The following is a 19,526-nucleotide window of genomic DNA, read 5'->3' as shown; positions in this document are numbered from 1 at the left end:
TGTGGAGTAACTATACACCGATTATCTTGAAGTACTGGCCCACAGAAAAAGTACACTTACCAGCACGCTTTTGTAACGCTCAGGGCACAGAAGCCACTTGGCTTCTAATACCGGTGTTATGAGGCTCTCGTGAGAGACAAGCCGTGATATTTTTTTCTGCAAGCAGTCAACGGTGATTGATGACTCCATCAGAATGATGGCTGTGACTCCATGTTTTCTGTATGGCCCTCTACACGGCGAAAAGCAATGACTTAAGGAGCTTTTTTAGATCTCAATTCCTCTGATCAAGAGTCGGCACACCCTCTCTGTTCAGCTGCTTGTCGCACAGCTCACAAAAGATTTGTGCCAGGATTTTTCTGCCTTATGAACCTTTGCCTTGACCCGTGTTTCTAGAAGACAGCTTAAAAAAAGGAAGATTAATCTCACCAAAAAAAAACCTGTCTTCTAACAGCACATATACCTAGTTGGGCCAGGGACAACTGTATCCCTCACCAACTCCTGTTTCTCTCCTTCTCATATGCCAGGTTGCCTCACTATTATCTACAGGCTCTAACTACATAAAACACCAACACACCACAACGAATTCTCCTACCATTTTTAAGCCAAAATATAGTTAAATCCAATCTCTCTCCTCCTACATACTTAAGACTACCTTTGTCCACGGCAGAAGCGTGCAGAACTTAGTGTGTCATTAACAAAAGGGTTTTTTGTTTGTTTTTCCCTGATACTTACCAGTGAAAAATTGCACAGGTGGTATCATTTCCTCATGTTATGTTACAGGTGTACTGTATTAGCCAAATCATTTGGACTTCCCCCCATTCTTCTGTTTTCCCCTACTTTCTTTAGCTGTTACTTCACTTGTTTCCTATGCTTAACGAACACTTCTGCGCCCTCTCCAGTTCACATGTTCCCTTCTTCACATAAAAACCACCTTTTCATTATCCCAGCCTACTTCTGCCATCTCACTTTACTTATTTGGACCCATCCTCAATTCAGGTCTCTCTTTTTTCCACAAGCAAGTTCACTGTTGTGCTTCTAAGCATCAACAAAACTCCCTTTTCTGTAACTCAGTCCTGTATTCTGCAATATAATTCTGCAATCTTCTTGGTTGAGAAGAGGTGGGGAAGCAGCAGATACTGTGCATGTTTGCTCTGCAAATACGTATTTATACTTACATACATACATATATTGTGCTCTGGAACCCTGCAACATTTGACAATTCAGACAGACACAGAACAAAGCTGCTGCCTCACAACCTACACTGATCTCACAAAGTAGGGATTTTGCTTACCATTTCTTTTCTACTTGTTCTCACAGCAGCCTTTGGTTCCCATGTTTAGGTCCCAGACCCAAAGCGTCATCCCATTCCTCCCAAAAGTCAATAAATAAAAATTAGAACTCACTGAGATACTATCACGCCCCAAGCTGACATCAGGTGTTAAACCTTTGCCCAGCATCCTGTAGTTATTAACCCTCAATGCCAAAAAGCCAATGAGAATTGGAAGAAATAAGGATGGTGCACATCTAGCAGAGCAAAGACTGGGCGCTACTGCAGTGAGGGCATTTTAATTGAGGAAAAAGATCTTTATGTTCTTAAACCTATCACAAGCAGTTGATACTATCAAGGAATTCATCTCTAGCTCATGACAAACTATAAAGAATTCCACATATAACTCATTTACTATCTCTACCAGGTAACAGCCCAAGCTTGTTAGCTTTCTGCAGAGTCCAGCTTCCTCTCCCTCACCACCTTCTTTGGAATGATCTGTTACTCCTTCTGTTGACAAGTTTGTTTTCTTGCAGGTAATAAAGTACTCCCACTGGCTATACAGGCACTGATATCTCAGAACAGACAAAACTGGAAATGTAGCATGAATCTAATGACCGTTCTCTACTCATTCTTTTACTCTGTGGGTATTCCAAAATACCCACACCTTAATCATCTTTGATAAGCCTCGTGTAGGAGTCACATTTTGATCTGCCTATGATCTTGCTATTTTGATTACAGATTAGACTTCTTAGTGTGTGGCAAATGAGACACTGAGGGAAACAGCACGCTTGCATGGTTTTTAGATCCATTCTTACCCGCTTCTTTTCTACCTTTCCACTTGTGATGCTCCATAAATGCTGAGCACCAGGTCAGACAGGCAGACTTGGAGCAGACCTCTCCACTGTAGGCTGAAACTCTACATTTGTTTCCCTCTACTCACAATTTTTTCCCCAAGCATCATTAATTTTAGGCTTTTATGTAGTATGTGAAGAGAAAAAAAAAAAAAAAAAACACACAACCAGAAGTACCATGTGTTTCAGTTCTTTCCTCCAGAAATAGGTAACGGTTCTCCAGTACCCATCAAGCCATTGAGATAACCTACTACTTACTCCTAACACAAATTCAGGCTTTCGTGGCCCTGTAGAAACATTGCCTGGAGAGCCAACATCCCCAGGGAAGGAAGGTAATCCCAGTTTGTCTCACTAGAAGAACGTGAAAGGTTAAGAAATTTACCATAAGAAATATCTAGAACTTAAGAATTCTGGTAGGTTAAAGGTTTGGCTTTAATACATACTTCATAAAAAGATTACACAATGTATTTTCAAAAACTTAAGTATATTTATTGAGCAATAATAAGACAACTGCAAGTTTTCATAATTAATGGTACTACAAGATGCATTGAGTTGTATAAAGGTATACACAAAGTTACCTACAGTTCTGAACTGATTTAGCTACAAGACAGCACATAAAGAAAACAATTATAAGCAGGAAAGTTACAATGGATTAGGACACAGTACAACATACAAGCAAATATTTCTTTGTCAAAAACAACTTCAGCACATAGACTGTTCTTCCCACTTCTATTCTTTTAGCTCAGTCTTGTTAGGATCAGGTGGGCAACTCTTTTGTAGAGAAGAGATCACCAGAAGTCTAAGTAGACCTGAAATAAGGAAAAATGCATTTCAGCAAGCAATTTTTAGAGTAATCATAAGGAGGAAAAACATTCAACATTTTAAAATGCAGAAATACATGTAAAATGCAGAGATACGTAGATTGTACTAAATTATTAGGTATTGTATCGGTCATCAAAAGCCTGACCTTGCCAAGTTTTCTTTATATCATATGGCACCATCTTGATACATTTAACAATTCACTGTGCAAAAACATTAAATGATTCAACTTAATATGCAAAAAAAATCACTATGAAACAACTAAAACTACCAGCCTTCTGTGTTAAGTAACTTATTTTTAGAATAAAACAGAGATGACACACTACTGCAACATTTAAATATATGCATCATTCTTAGTGCCCTAAGGTTGGCACAAGCAACTTATAAATGTCAGAAAAGCATATAAACCTTGTTAATGTTTTCAGAAATTCATTTAAAGATAGAAACAGGTCCAAAAAGATGCCTGTCTAAATGCATTGCAATTACGTTACAATTATTTTCCAAATACACAGATATGTTCTGTCTTTTCTCAGCTCATTACTGACTCAAACAATTTGCCCTTCTGGGATCAATTGTTTGCTAATAAATAATTGTTTACAGTCACAAAATGATATTAAGGAGTATTCTTATTAGTTTTCCTTCTACAGCCTAATAAGATTCAAAACTAGCTGATTCCCAAGAGTCTAACCTTAACCTTGCTGTGTTTAACAGCCCAGGAAATGATGAACCATCTGTTTCAGAAAATAATGGAGGGCCAAGAGGAAATATTGTTTAATTGTAGATTAACCTCCTCATACGGCAGAATGAAGCATCTACAGAATTAGCAACCATAACTAGCAATGAACAAAAATAACTGAAAGCAGCTCTTACTATTACAAGGCCAACAGCAGCAAGTATTCTTGTATCACCTCTTTTTTGCTGAAACCCTCCCGAATGTATGTAACAAATACAAACTGATCTTTAAAATGACTCTGAAATATCACCTTTGGATTTATTTTAAATGAGGAAGCCATAGAAATAAATACTGGAACAGCAATGTATTCATTTTTCCATGAGTATCAAAATCATTTTAAAACAAACATCTCCAAGGTAGAGATGGCGTATTTATTCCTTTGTAACTTTCACCTCACATCTCTATAGCGAGAAAATGGCTGCTCCGAAGCAATATGCAAGTCACTGGGGGAGGGGGGGAAAAAGATTCTTGGTTTTAAATTAAAGAACTTTGATCACTTATGCATGTCTACTGATGTAGCTACTTATGATGATAACAGAGACAACCAGATAAAGCGTAAGATGATTTGGGTACTAAAACAAAACAAAAAACCGGTAACAAACCGCAGGGATTTGAAAATAAAAACACCTACCCTGCACTAGCATAATGAAAAGCAGTGTAATTCTGCGCCATGGTGGCATTTTTTTTTCTATGTAGCGTTCATCCCAAAACAAGCTTAACAGAAACCTTTTACCTCCATCAATCAGCTTGCCCCATTTTAACAGCAACAATGATAGAAAAGTGTGTTATCAGAGGGCTGCAGCCAACTCCAGTACACAGGAATCGAGAAAGCTATTCCTTGATTTTACACAGCCTTCCCAGCACAGTAGCTAGATTCACTTCTGACTGAGGCAGCTGGGTGCATACTCAGCACCTAAAGATTTCATTAATTCTAAGTTCCAAATATCCAAACACAGTAACATTTACTCAAATAAATTATTCTTGAATTCTTCACTTAATTCTTGAAGCAATGAGCTAGCAATAACTCCACAGCTTCATATAATAGCACCTATTCAGAAAGGATAAGAGTTTGACATTCTTCTCCTACTAAACAACTAGGCACAATTTTATCCATCAGACGTCTATCAACCTACGGATATTGAAAGCTTGGGCGAACAAGATAAAATCAAAACCAACCCTACTGTCAAGCTGCACTATCTACTGGCATCAATAATGCTATTCATGAATTTAGGAAAATTAATAAATCTTGGGATGAATGCTCAGAAAGGCTCAAATACAGGTGAAGCATACTCACTTAGGTTTTGTTTCTGCATCTGTCACTTGGCGAATATAGATACCATCTTCAGGATGTTCAATGTCATCCATTTCATACATATATGAAGAAGCTATTGCAAGGGTAGTTCCATCATTGCTGAAGGCAAGTGATGCTATGCTTGTGGGATACCGATGGAACTGACACAGACGCTTTTTATTAAATGGATCCCAAATATTTACAAATCCATCAGAACCTCCTGAAAAATAATGTTTTAAAAAACTGTAAATGATAATTGAGAGAACAGCAGTAGAGACATAGTGGAAAAAAAGGAGAGTAATGATACACTAAAGAAAAAAAGAAAACTACACAGACTTACTCTGTCAAAACACAGGATTATACAGTCACATTATTTAGTAGAGAGCACAATGAGTATTTCCTGATGTCTGTTAAATGAATCAACTCCCACTACATCAAACAATTTAAAAATTAAATGCTCAAAGCAAGAATACAATTCAAAGGCTTAATAAATAAGGCATATGAAAGTACAGGCCTGGTAAATCAGAACTATAGGAACTGAAGCAAGTGTTACAAAAAAACTGAGTATCTACTCTACCTGTAGCAAACGTGTTGTGGACGTTATGGAAAGAAATAGCATTAACTGGATAAATCTGCTCGATGTTATTCTCCTTCAAACGATGACATTTGAATGCGTATTTCTTCTTCTGTATTTCTGGACTTGGATCCAAATACTCCACTGCAACACGACCTTCAATAGAACTCAAAACATAACCCTACCAAAAAAAAATTGAGATATGCATTTTAGAATTTCGTAAGTGGAAAAAGACTGCCATACAACTTACCTTATAACCCTCTAAATTCAAGTAAATGACAAGTAAATAGTCTTAAATTGTGTATAACAAGATTTTTTTTGTTACCACAGATCCATGGCATCAGCAACAAAATCTGCTTCTGAGAAGTAACGCAGAAAGCTTTCCAAGAGATTTTCATTGCACCATATGTTTAAGCTGATGGCGAGGCTTTTAGTTACCCCTGCCGATCCAAATGCAAGTTGATATGGGGAAAAAATGTTAACAGTTAAAAACCTCCCAACATTTGTCCACCTATCCTCCAGGGCCTAAATATCTTAAATATTAGAGAAACTCAGACTATTTCCTTTCAGAATTACATTAAATTCAGTTCAGAGAATTAAACTAAACGCTTCAAGTTGCAATAGTATTTTTGGTGACATTGATTATAAGGGTGTCCACACATCCAGTTCATTACAGCCCTGACTTAGATTTGCAACTTCAGATGCTTTTATTATAACTTCTGACTCAAGCCCATAATAGGTCTTTTTTAGAAGGAGGATTATAATGCTATCTAGCTACAGCAAGGTTCTTCAAAATCCACAGCACAATATAATCTGGAAGATCAATTTGTTTTACTACAACTAGAACTAAAAATGGAAAGTGTTCATGCCAGTTCAAGAACAAGTAACTAGGTCTCCCAGTGTCTGTACCAGAACCACGCACATTGGAAAACTCTCTTCTAAATTAGTTCTTGCTTTTGCCAGAAAAAGCAAATCTTGCTTTACTTCAAAAAAAAAAAAAGCTAGAAATACCACAGATACTCCATGCTAACCTGCATGGAACAGCTCCACGATCTTCTAAACTGTACAATTTGCCCTAGATAATGGAACATGGATTCTTAAGTGCATGCCGCAGTCAGACTTGAGAAAATTCAAAAAAAATCCACATTCACAGTTTTAATCCTGCCCCTGTTCACATCCTGTTGAAGAACCTAGGACTACAATGCATAAAGGCTGTTGAGCAACCACCAAGTCTGCCTTCATCTTTCCCCACAAAGTTGCAGTAGAATTTTAGTTTTTTTGTTTGTTTGTTTTTTTATTTGGAAGACTATGTATCAGCATCATAATGCATTAAATAAGCAACTTGAAAAAAGAGACAAAAACTGAGAAAATATGAAAATAATGTGCTGGTAAGTCAGAGGCAAATATTCCAAAGCTATGCTATTCTTTCCAAAAGTTTACCTGGAGCAAGGAGTCTCAACACCATTTTCTTTCCTCAAAACTGGATTATGAAATTTGAAGACCAGGAATATTTTTAAAATGAGAGACCAAGGAAGCTTAAAAAAAAAAAAATGAGCCACCATTTTACCTGAAGAACACTCCACAGAAATATAATTGTTGAGATGGTTCCCATACCTGTTTATTTGGAAATGCTCTGATACAGCGGGTCTGATACTTCAGACTTGATTCTCTTCGCTGCTGAACATAGCCCATGTTCCGCAAATCCCACACCAGCACTCTCCGACCTGCAGTCCCCACAATTAGTCTGTCTCCAGACACAGAAAGCGTGTACACCTTTTCAGAAAAAAATGACAATATATAACACTTATTAATCTGGATATCCATCATTCATTATACACAGCAAGATGTCAGCAACATGCTATACAGGAAACAAGTAACACGTGTAATAAAGTGCGTGGCTCCAAATTTCCCTTTTGCTTCAATTTGTAACACAAATTTGGAACAAACTGTACTAGTGTGCAGTTGGTTACTTACTAAAAAGCAAATGTAGCATTTCAAAATCTTACACCTTTAATTCTACACCTAGCACATACCTTAAAATCAAGCCCAATGCAGCATCATGCTACATAAGACTAATTTACAAAAACAACAGCAGCAAAAAAGATTTACAAATCTTTTTGTGAATATGCACTTGTAAAACTCTAAATTTCAAACACATTCATTACATTACCAATCTGGAGACTCTGATATCTAAACAATCTTCCACACAATGAGATTTCTTCTTTTTGTTGGTATTACATTCTAAATGCTACATGTGTACAGAGAAATATATGTACAATTCAAAAGGGAAATCAGTATTATTCAAGTTTTCCTAAAAAATTACATAAATATTAAACTCATTGGATAATTCAGGGCAAGAAGATGATATGTACAAAGTAATGGGTGATAAGGAAGGTGCAGATTTTATCTTTGCTTGGTATGCACAGCTTGCATTATCCACTATCCAATCACGATTGTACAATTTAGTCCTACAAAACCATATTTTTGTGTTTTTCCTCTATCTAGAAATTTTGTCTCTTTTTAGAATGCTTCAAGCTGTATTTCATGTTAATAAAGAGAAATAAATTGCAAAGAATTCATTAAAAAATGGTTGTTTGCATACTTCAGTAAAGCTAAGTGAAATTGACTGAAGAAATATGCTTGATACCCGTTTTTTATAAAGAAACAGCAACACACAGCTTTGAATTTTTGCTCTATCCCAAAAATTGGCTCAGAGGTTCTAATTCTAATTTCTCAAAGATCCCATGAAAATATCCAGCCTATAAATCATTCCATTTCCAAGTCTTACTTGGGACGTTGTTAATCTAAGTTAAAAAAAACAACAGTCAAAAACTCTGTACTACCAAATGACCAATTGTTGATACACAAGCAAGATGGAATCCAGCTACTCCCTGCTGTCCTGCCACTGAGCTGCTCACAAGAGCACGCTATCAGGACAAGCTTTTGCAAAGTGATCTAATACAGCTGAATACATAGGCAACAGATACTGTATATACCTCTGAAGAAGAATGAAAAGCATAAAAGATCTGGTATCCTGCCAGAAGGATTCGATTTACCTTTGGCATGTACTCGTACAATTTAACTCAAGCACATAGTTTCACTTTCTGGTTCTCTGATAAAGTCCAACAAAGCTATTTGGTTCTGGTAAGACTACACCGAAATATTAGAAAAAACAATTTGTTTCTTGGTGTACTATAAACATTTTTGGCAATTTATAATAAAAAAATACGAAGTTATTGACTATCTGACAGGTCCACATATACAAAAAAACTCCTTTTAACCAATCTACATTCACTAGGCTTGCATTACTGCTCTAAACAAACTGCAATTATTGAATTTCCCTCTCAAGACTGATGTCTGAAGATAAGAAACGTCTTAAATGCTTATGTAAGAGTTGCCTAGAATTTCTGATGACCCCAATTGCCAAACCCCATTTATATATATAAAACGAAGACTTTAAGCTAACAGTAGTTAAATACTAACATTTTCAAATCTCCCTTGTTGTTGACGTAAAAATTTATCCAAAAATGTTATCATATAAACAAAATGTTTGTACACGTACAGAAACAAAGGCATAAGAACATTAAATATCTTAAATCTTCTTTACAAACTTGATGTCACACCTGTACAGCGAGTATTCTTTCTACACCACACAATCATCAATCAAATGAAGCCATTGTCATGCAGTTGAGTAGGTGTACACATTTATCAAAGGCGGTATTAAAAACATGACATAATGAACCTCGCTGAGCCAATAAGCAGCTTGATTCACTGTGGCTGTCCGTTATACGATATTCTGTCGGCAATTCATCACAGTTCTTTACATGCTACATACAACTATAAATCAAAACTAGAAATAATGCAATTACTTTATTCTGAACAAAGGTCTTGCCAGAAGTAGATTCAGCTATGTTGTGACAAAAGTAATAGCTCTTTAGATGCAATAGGGAACGTAAGGATGGCTCCTATCACTTGACAGTACGTTGTGACAGAGCTCAATAAAATTTTAAAAAAGGTACAGGCAAAAAATATTCACATGCAAAATTAACCAGCAAGCCACCCTGTGTTTTGGAAGCTAAGAGAAAAATCAAGAATTTTTTTCTACAATTCTTTCAGTGACACTACTATAAGTAGTATAAAGATTAGCAAACCATATCAGCATTAAAAAAAGTTTAAGAAATTATATTTTACTTCTCTTCGTCTCTCCTTAACAGAGGATTTTATTATTAGACGAATGTCTGAATTTACTAGACATTATTGCAACGACAGGTAAATTACAAACAAGCAATTTCAATTCAACTTCTGAGTACTAGCCAGAAACCAAAATTTTATTTCAGGAAAAAAAAAAAAAAACCTTCCTACTGTACCTCTACACACATTTCAAAGCAATTGGACCAGATGACTAAAAGTCTTAATGCTGAGTGCACATTAGAGTGTGCATTATAACACTCAAGCCAACAATTATCAAGGTAAGACAAGAATTATCAATGGCTGCCTCAATTTCAGATGCTGGTTTTGTTAGGATTTCTCTCCTCAATTTAAAACAAGTTCGTAAGATTTTTTTTCTATCCGGGGAGTGCTAAGAATTAAGTTTTGCTCCTACTGATGAAAGCATAAAGCCTTAACCTAAAATTGTAATATATTCTGCATATTAATATTTTAAATGCAACATTTACATGCTAATTTACACATTTGAAAAGTTACTTCTAAATCTAGAAGTAATTTGAAAAGTTTAGAAGTAACTTTTCAAATTGAGCTCAGTTTAAGAGCACGCCTTGTATGGTCTCCTGTATGACAACCACTCCCTGGATATATTATTGAACACTTGACCTGGGATGCAGTATCCAATCCATACCTTTTCTGGCTGAGAGAAGGTTCCTGCATTACAAGGTGTTCTGGGATCCCACAGCTTAACTGTTTGATCCCAGCTTCCAGTCACCATGACATTCACTTCTGGGCAATACTCAACACATCGGATAGGTGCATCATGGCCACCAACAAGGTTTTCTGTAAGAAAATACAACTTCAAGTAACTTCACTGGCTCCACAAGCAGTCAGAGTAAAGACTTTTTTTTTTTTTAAATGTACATATTACTGCAGTACAAAAGTGCTATTTTCTGGCATTACCATGGATGTAGTGAAATGCTAGGAGCTGCTTTAAAGATGGTTCAACCTTCAGAAGCACAAATTTTTGCAAACATCAAAAATGTTTAAATATAAACTTATGTCTTTTGAGATTGTGAAAAGATATTAAGAATTTTAGGCAGCCACACAAAGATCTTCAGAGGTAGACAGAATAGTTTAGTATCAAATATCACCACTTGTGATGCAAACACTAACATAGAAAGCAATTTAAACTTGTGTATATATTAATGTTATGACAAAATAAAGTGATTTAATATTTTTATTAATTTGTGGTAAATATAAACACCTCTAGTAAGTCACCAATACTAAAATTAACTTTTTTTTCTTGTTACTTTACTTTGCACGTTAAGTTGTGAAGCCTGGCTATTGGCTATTCTAGCAACTACATTTGTATCAGGCTGGTAAGTGCTTTTCTCTTTCATGCGTTTACACATAAAAAAAAGTTAGAGAAACTAGCTCCATATTTTTCAACAATGAGGCACCGTGCTTTGCTAGAGAAGAATGTAATATAAGGTCATGAAGTCTGACAAAGCAAAAGCTTTATGTTCTTTTTGCCATTTTGTCTAACTACGAGCCTTTAAAAAATAACACGCTCAGTTTTAGGACAGCTCAACTCATTGCCCCAATGTGAGACACACTGACCTACAACAGAGCAGGATATGATAACCAGAAATCCCATTCAAGATGTCCTGTAACAAGCACCTACCAAACTTTCTGGCAAAGCACCAAACCCTGCCATCCTGCTAGATGGCACTAGGAAGGAAATGCCACGAACCATCAGCAGGATGAGTAGATAACTGTTTCCTTCCTTTCCATTTTCATTTTAAAATTAGGTAAAAAAAAAAAAAAAACCCGCATGCAAAATACCTCAATTAATATTAATCACCAGAAATGTTTATTTCCAGCCCTTCTGTTAAAGATGTTACAGCACAATCTTCAATTACACAGTAAGAAACGCTGCCTTGTTCAGTGCCCTTGACAGATTTACCATGGCAATCAGAAAGGGCTGTGTGACTCCTGAGCACAATGACAACTTAAACCAAGAGGATTATTAATAAATAACTAAACAGCTACTACTTAAAGCAAATATCTCTTAAAAAAAAAAAAACAGAAACGTTTCAGTCTTGTAAGTATGTCAATCTGAAGCTCAGGTCAGTTGTTTCAAAGAGACCATTTACAAAATTCAATCTGCTCACCTTGGTCCGTGTTTAGATCGTGCATTTTCAGTTGCTGATCTAATCCTCCACTCCAGGCATGGGTAGGATCCTATTAAGGAAAAAAAAAAATCACCTTATGATATGCATTAAGTTTCCTTGGCCGCTGTACATTTAATCACCTAGGCACATTCAAAAAAGGAATTGTTTGCAAGAGTTTTGGGAAACTATAAACCATTTGAGAACCTGTGTGTTGACCCAGTGTGATTCTAGCTATGTGACAAAATGTTAAGTGGAAAAAGCACAGTTAAATTTTAAATTGATCCTTAAAACGTTTAGTAACACGTAAAGATGAAGTCATTGGAGGACATTCCAGAACACTGAGGAAAAAAAAAAATGCTGTTCAAAACATTCCATTTCATGTTATTATACATAATAAGTAATAAGCGAAATCAATGCCACTGATTAACTAAAAAAACATTCTGAAACATGTTTCAAGTCCCACACATTAAAAATACAGAAGCCAAGTGTTTGGTAAATGGCTCATTTGGAACATTGCTGTGTTTCCAAAACAGCCCAGTATGAGAAGGTTAAAAAGATAAGAGTAATTGGCCGTGGGCATTCAGTGTGAATAACAACTTCTGGGTACGTATTACTCTTTGTAAGAAACATGCAAACAATTTACTACCTCAGTGGAAAAACAGCATAAACCAGCTGAACTTACTTTTGTCTGCCACTTCTACGAGAAGTAAATTGTGTGCCTGCGTCCTTCGCAGGAAATGTATATATTTAGAACAAACACGTTTGTTAAAAGAATAATCAGCAGAAGCAAACTATTCTTTTAGACCTAGATTTCAGGTAGGAAGTATGCCTTTAATTTCACAGACTAACAATTTGCCACGTGCACCGTAAATTTATAAAATAAGATAAAATAACATGCACTTACATAAAAGGCGCAGTCAAGGACAGCTCCTGAATGCTGGTATTTGAGCCGCATGGTGTTGGCAGGAACATCATAGAGACGGACAGTGGTGTCCCAGGACGAAACAAGCAGAAACTGGGATGTATTTGGACTGAACTTGACTGATGAAATGCCATCATCTGGAGTTTGATTTAGCTTGAACTCGTTCGATCCAGTCATCTGAAGACAGTAAAGCACAGATATATTTTAGTGGTAACAAGAAAGTAAGCCCAGAGAGTTAGTTAGCTTACGGCTGCATCTTGAAGCTAATTTAAAGGAAACCTGGAAAGCTGTTAGTCTTTACACAAAGTGCAGAACACACAGATTGCTGACAAACCCTCTAAAATTGAGGATGCTTATCACTGTCCAAGACCTCAATACATTCCTCCCCACACAAAGAACTTTAAAGTTTAAATATCAAGTGTACCATAGAATAATAATCATAAGCGTTTTGTACTGTTTACCTATAAGTTTAGATATATAATATCGCCATATATTCCCCCTCCCACTACACTGTTTAGGCGGTTATATATATATTTTTAAAAGTATTTATAGAATATTCTGAGACTGGGGAAGTTACTTTAAAAACAACATGCAGGCAGGAAGGAATCTGATTTGAAAACTCCAACAAAAAGCGTCCCTGATTCTGTGTGACTTTCCTGAACTTCCAAGAACCGCAGTTGGACAAAATGTCAAATAGTTTCTGGTTTTCTGTAACCTTCCAGTACTTCAGCTTCCTTAAGTGCTACAAAATACTTTCACTGAACGGCTTTAAGATTTTTTTTTCCTGTCTAAATTAGGTTAAAAAAAGTAATATAACAGAGGAAAGCTATGCTTTGTGGGATACCAAAATGTAGAGCAAGTATGCAAACGTGATGTAATAGGAGAAAGAGATCAACAATTTACTGACAGATCGATGACTCTGAAGGCAATCGTCACACAGTTCACGCAGGACGAGTTAGTTGTATACCCACACATACACACAAAAAAAAAAAATCAGAAAAGGAGAGCTGAGGCTACAAGCAGCACCTGTCAGCTGGTAAGACAGTGCAGACCTTACAAGTGTTCTGGGTGAAGAAACCGTTCGTTACGTGCACACCAACAAAGCCTCCAAACCTTTTAAAATGCTTTCTAAGGCCTTAACAGCACATTTGCTTTTCTCAAAAAGGGCGGAGAAGTGAATTAGCTCTGATTTTCTGTAACGTTATCGCTCCTGATTTTCTGTGTACAAATGCAGAGGTGAGATTAGACCATTGAGAATGAAAATTAAGAGAGACCGAGTAGATGAAATAAGATGAGGTTCAAATGTAGCGCACTATGATCGCCAGCAACAACCATCAAGCTGTACAATAACGTAAGCACTGTACATTCTTACACTGCAAAAAATTCCAGAGGGGAAACTTTGGTAAAGACATCCTTAAAAAAAAAAAAAAAAAGAGACAGAAATCCACAGTACAACTACTCAAACATGAGGTGTGAGTATAAGCACTCTTAAGAACAGGAAATAAAAACTACATTCTTAATCCCTTTTTACAGCTCTGCTGTGGAAGTACTTGGCCAAAAGACACACGTGCTGGAGAGTCCAGCGCACATACTGACATGTGAACGCTAGTAAAGGATTCATCAGCATCTTTGTTACTCTTTGAGCAATTAAATGTACATCACTGATAATTTCAGCTGGATTTGCAAAGACACAAAAGCTACAGGAATCAAGGACTGGGGGAACTTTTACGGACATGCTAATAGCCTCGTCTACTCAACAGAAAATTTAACAAATGAGTGTTTGAGGCACTTGGTACAACGATTATAAACCGTCCAAAAAGCAAACAAAAAGCAGTGCTCGAGGGAGCGAAGGTAGTCACATGAGAGACCCTGGAGCTATTTTCAATCCAGAAAAAAAAAAAAAAAAGTAAGTTAACAAAATCAGAATGTAAAGACACCGTACCTGTTACCTACCTTAAAAAAAATCACACAAAAAGCGCACGGTTTTCAGAAACGCATCTTACCCAGAGTCCGACTTCCACAGAGCAGTAAGCGCCGTCCCCCCCCCTCCCCCAGCCGAGCCCTGACCCCCGTCCCGAGCACGGCAGAGGGTTCCTAACGCCGGCTTTACACGAACGGCGCGCGGAACCGGCGCTGATTTAAGCAGAGGGTTCAATCCGCCACCCCCCTACCCCCAGAGCCCCTCCGGGCCGGGCGGCAGCTCCGCGCGGTGCCCTCCCCGGGCCTCAGTACCGTTTTCATAGTGCCCGGCTCCTCTCGCCGCCGCCGCCGCGGCCGCTCCTTCGTGCAGCTGAGAGGCGCTGTCGCGGTGCCGGTGCCCAGGCGCTGCTCGGGAGCTGCGGGGAACGAGCGGGGTGAGGGGGGGGGGCGGCCGGCAGGGACGGGCCCTGCGCAGGCCGCGGCGCCCGCTCCGCCTCCGCAGCAACGCGACGGGACCCGGCGGCGGGCACCGAGGCCCCGGATGGGCCCCGAAGCCCGGAACCCACCGCCGATGCCCCGGCCCCGGCCCCGGCCCCCCCTCCCCGGGCCCCGCGGCCCGCTCCCGCTCCCTCCCGCACCTCACCGCCCGCAACTGCCGCCGCCGCAATTCTGCGCACGCGCACCGCCGCGGACCCCTCCCCATTGGCCTATTCGAAAGGCGGAAGCGCGCGCAGCGCGGCGCCCCGCTGCGGGGCATGCTGGGGAGTGTAGTCCGCGGGGCCGCGGCCCGCCCGGCCCGGCCCCATCTGCGGGAGAGGCGGCGGGGGGGGGGGCCGAAAGCAGGACCGCGGCCCCCCGGCCCCCCGGCCCCCCGGCCCCCCGGCCCCCCGGCCCGAGCCGATATTTGCGATATTTACGATATTTCTCACGATATTTATAATATTTCCTACCGCATTTATAATAGTTCTTACGCTATCTATAATATTTCCGACGATATTTACGAATTTTCTTACGATATTTACAAATTTCCTTAGGATTTTTATGATTTTTCTTACTATATTTACGGTATTTTAACGATATTCACGATATTTGTTACGATATTTACGGCTTTTCCCATATTTTCGATATTTTTTTACGATATTTACGAGCTTTACAGACCAGGACTAGCAGTTCATAACACGGATCCCTGTAGGGAAAGAAGCGCCCCTCGTCCCTTCTCGCTTCCACCCCTTGGCAGCCCCCTCACCTTACTTCTTCCTCCAGCCCTTTTTTCATTTATTTCTCTATTTTTTTGTTCATTTTCTGTTTTTCTCTCCCACTCCCCCCCTGCCAACCCCCCCCCCCGAGCCATGCCCGCTTCCCCCCCCACCCCCCCAGCGCTTCGGAAACACGCGGTGGGGAGCTGGCAAATTTACAAACGAGGCTTAAAACGTTTTATTTCCTTTAAAAATATGTACAGATCTGAAATAACGCTTTTTTTTTTTTTTAGTTTTTAATAATTAATTTTCTTTTCAAGTGGCAGGACGGCGGAGGGAGGGGGGGGGGGCGCGCAGGGGCCGTGAGGCCGGGTCAGGCCGCTTGCGCCCCGTCGGGGCCCCCCATTTCGTTCCTCTCTGAGCTCCCCCGGGGGAAACGGAGCTGGGGGGGGGGGGGGTCGTGGAGCCCCCCAGCCCCGACCCCTTGTGCCTGGAGCCCCCCTGCCAGGAGCCCCCCGGCCTGGAGCCCCCTGTCCCCAAGCCCCCGACGGGGCGGGAGGCGCTCAGTACTCGATCTTGTTGTAGAGGTTGTAGAGCGGTAAGGCCGAGAGGTTGCTGCCGGGGTAGTAGAGGGGCGCAGGGAAGGCGAGGGAGCGTGGCACCGGCACCCTGAGGAGCGAATTGTCCCTGAACACCAGCGGCATCCCCACCAGAGTCTGAGCCGAGGCGTGCGCCATGTTGGCCGCCTCCAGCTCGGCCGAGAGCTGCCGCTTCCACTTGTTGCGGCGGTTCTGGAACCACGTCTTCACCTGGGTCTCGGTGAGCTGCAGGCTGGAGGCCAGGCAGGCCCGCTCCGAGCTGCTCAGGTAGCGCTTCATGTCGAAGGTGGACTCCAGCTGGTACACCTGGCTGCGGCTGAACACCGTGCGCGTCTTCTTCTTGGCGGCTCCGGCCTGCCGGTCCCCGCCGTCTCGCTGCCGGTCCCCGCAGGAAGGCGAGGGGGGTCCCAGCGGCTTCTCCTTCTCCTCCTTAAAGTCCTGCTGCGAGGGCGAGAGGAAAGGCGGCCGCTCCGCGCTGCCCGCCGCCGCTCCGCTCCCCTTGCTGCTGCCTGCAACAGAGCCACAGCGCGGGGGTCGCACGGTGGTCGGCACCGGTGCCTCCCCCCCCCCCCGACGGCTGAGGGGCGAGAGGAGCCCCGGGCGAGCAGCCGCTGTCCCCGGTCCCGGGGAGAAAAAAATAAACGGTAGCAACGCCGGGGAAGCCGTCAGAGGCTGTCCTATAGATGTCCTGTCATCACAGGGATGGAGGGATGGAGGGGTGGAAGGAGGGATGGAGGGGTGGGAGGATGGATGGAGGGATGAAAGAAGGGATGAAAGAAGGGATGGAGGGGTGGATGAAGGGACGGAGGGGTGGATGAAGGGACGGAGGGGTGAACAGAGGGGTGGATATGCCCGCCCCGCCGAAGGCAGCTGGGTGCCAGGCTAGGGCTGCCTCCCTTCCCGCCGCGAGCCGGCAGGTTTGACTTTACAGCCCTGCATTTCACAGGCCGTTTAGCCAGAAATAATGCTGAAAACAAACGCCTTCCTTCCCCTTCCCCGAGCGCTGTAAATAAGCCGAATGTGAGCAAACGAGCGTTATCCGTCACATCGAGCGCGCCCCTTCGCCGGGGAGGGGAGAAATACCCCGGCCGGGGCGGCAAGGAGGAGGAGGAGGAGAAGGAGGAGGAAGAGGGCTCCTTCCCCCCTCGGCCAAGGACGCCGCAAATCCGTTTTGCCCCGAAAGCAGCGGGACTGCGGCCGTGTCCCCGTCCCCGTCCCCCCCCCCCCCCCCCCCCGCGTCGAGGGCCGGGCGGGGAGGCCCCGGCCGCGCCGTCGAGGTCCCCCGGTACTCACTGAGGCAGGTGAAGCCGACGGGCCGGTGCTTGGGGCACGTTTCGGCGGGGCCGTGAGCTTCGGGGCAGAAGCAGCCGCGGTGTTTCCAGCTCTCGTCGGGCTCCTCTTCGTCCGAGGAGAGGGACGGGTTCCTGGCGCGGGGGGGCCAAGCCGCAGCCTTGGCGCCGGCCGCCCGGGGGCCGTCGGTGCCGCCGCTGCCCAGGATGGACTGGATGGTGAAACTGGAGACGGGAGCAGCGGCCGGGCAGCACTTGCTCGGGTCTTCTTTGCTGCTCATCCTGGGTTCATAAGAAATAAGAGGAGGAAAGCTCTCGCTTTAGAGGAGCTCGGGGGGCCGGGGGATGCGGGAGAGGGGGGGTGAGGGGGAGCCGGGAGCCCGCTCCGGGCTGCCGGGGGGTTTCTTTTGGGGGGGTTTTCGGCGTGCCTTTGCCGGCTCTCCCCGCGCCTGCCCAGGCGGACTGCATGCTCCTTCCCCCGCGTCCCTATTGATCCGCGGGCGGCGGGCGGCGGGGCTTCATTTGCATGGAGGTGGCCTCCGCAGCGCCAATCACGGCGGCGACGGCGGCCGCGGAAAGTTTGGAAAGCCGCGGGGGGCCGGGGGGGGCCGGGGGGGCCGGGAGGGAAAGGGGCTGGGGGGACCCCCCCCCGGCTGCGGGGCTCCTCGGAGCCCGCCGGGCCTCCGCGCCCCCCGACGGGGGGGAGAGGGGGACGCGGGGATGGGCGGCTTGCGGGTGCCGTCGGGGGTCCGGCCGGGGGTCTTTACCCTGCTGTTCATCGGAGAGAAGGAAAAATAATAATAACGGCGATAAGGTTACGGGGCGGACCGGGAAGGAGCCGACAAATCCCGTTTTGCGCCGCGGCTGCTGCAAATGTTTGAGAAGAAGCCTCCCGCGCCGGCTTCCCGGGGTCTGCGAGCCGGGGGGGGGGGGGGGCGCAGGGGAAGGGGCCGTCCTCCCGCGATCCCAAATCAACTTTGTCGGGACTCCGGGGCTCTTCCCCAGGGCGGCGATAAAGGGCAGGCCGAGCCCCGCCGGCTGCCCGGGGCTGGGGGTGGGCAGCCCCGACGGCTGCCTCCCCCTGATCCCCCCCCCCCCCCCCCCGGGAAGCTGGGGAACGGAGGGGGTCACCCAAACGGGGCGAGCTTTGCCTCTCGCCGCAGCATCCCGGAGCCACTCAGGCGTTGCCGAAGCCCCGGGGGCACCCGAAACACGCGTGGGGCCGAGCCCCCGGGGGCGTTAACCCCGACGTGCCCCGACGGGACGAGGCGGAGCCCCCCTCCCGCAGCACCGGGGGGGGTCCCAGCTCCGCCGTGGTTTCCTCCTCCCCGCCTCCTCCCGGTGCCGTCGCTCCCCCTCTCCTGAAACATACCCCCAAAAAAATCAAATCAGGGAAAGCAAAGAATGAGATGGAAATATACAAATCAATAGAGACAAATGTCAAGACGTTTTAAAATGACATTTTCATTAACTCCAAGTCACCATATTATGTCTGGTATATTGAATAAAGTACTTATAATATAATTAGGTATAGCGAGATGACGACTGTTACCCAGACCAGCGGCATAATCTTTAACTACTTAACTACTTGATAGACTCATTAATGGACTAATTGATTAGGAAAAGTGTTCCAGCTCCTCCTCTCCCTGTGAGGGGCAGGTGCTGTCCTGTTTTACCACATTAACCTTTTCAGCGCTTTTCAACGGGGTCGCGACACATTA

The 19,526-nt window shown here is 43.4% G+C and overlaps 2 protein-coding genes across 7 annotated transcripts in view; both read right to left on the bottom strand.

The window, feature by feature from the left end:
• Positions 1–2,588: 2,588 nt before the first annotated feature.
• On the bottom strand, positions 2,589–15,425 carry BUB3 (BUB3 mitotic checkpoint protein; the record flags this gene model as incomplete). 4 transcript variants are annotated; one of them, XM_083844681.1, is made up of 9 exons in its annotated part: positions 15,365–15,425; positions 15,034–15,137; positions 12,784–12,978; positions 11,880–11,949; positions 10,394–10,545; positions 7,153–7,311; positions 5,542–5,719; positions 4,968–5,184; positions 2,589–2,930 (listed from the first exon to the last, which is right to left on the bottom strand). In XM_083844681.1, the coding sequence occupies exons 2-9, from the start codon at positions 15,040–15,042 to the stop codon at positions 2,921–2,923; spliced, it is 990 nt and encodes a 329-aa protein (XP_083700807.1). In that variant the 5' UTR covers positions 15,043–15,137; positions 15,365–15,425. The 4 variants fall into 4 exon arrangements, with proteins under 4 accessions (XP_083700807.1, XP_083700806.1, XP_083700805.1 ...); XM_083844680.1 differs by having other exon boundaries at positions 15,360–15,411; XM_083844679.1 differs by lacking the exon at positions 15,365–15,425 and having other exon boundaries at positions 15,034–15,287.
• Positions 15,426–16,131: 706 nt separating this feature from the next.
• HMX2 (H6 family homeobox 2) overlaps positions 16,132–19,526 on the bottom strand; it is an 8,973-nt gene continuing 5,578 nt past the window's right edge. The window contains exons 1-3 of one of the 3 annotated variants that reach the window (XM_083844477.1): positions 18,573–19,526; positions 17,810–18,087; positions 16,132–17,025 (exon numbers count right to left, since the gene is read on the bottom strand). The exon at positions 18,573–19,526 is cut by the window's right edge and continues 5,578 nt beyond it. In XM_083844477.1, coding sequence (XP_083700603.1) covers positions 16,481–17,025; positions 17,810–18,086 — 822 coding nt within the window. In that variant the 5' untranslated portion in view covers position 18,087; positions 18,573–19,526 and the 3' untranslated portion in view covers positions 16,132–16,480. Of the gene's footprint in view, positions 17,026–17,809; positions 18,414–18,572 lie in introns of those variants that run through there. The other 2 variants (XM_083844476.1, XM_083844478.1) reach the window with 2 other exon arrangements.

The sequence above is a fragment of the Anser anser genome, assembly GCF_964211835.1.
Source record: "Anser anser genome assembly, chromosome: 7".
NCBI classification, from domain to species: domain Eukaryota; kingdom Metazoa; phylum Chordata; class Aves; order Anseriformes; family Anatidae; genus Anser; species Anser anser.
This window is presented reverse-complemented; position numbering and strand designations above follow the sequence as displayed.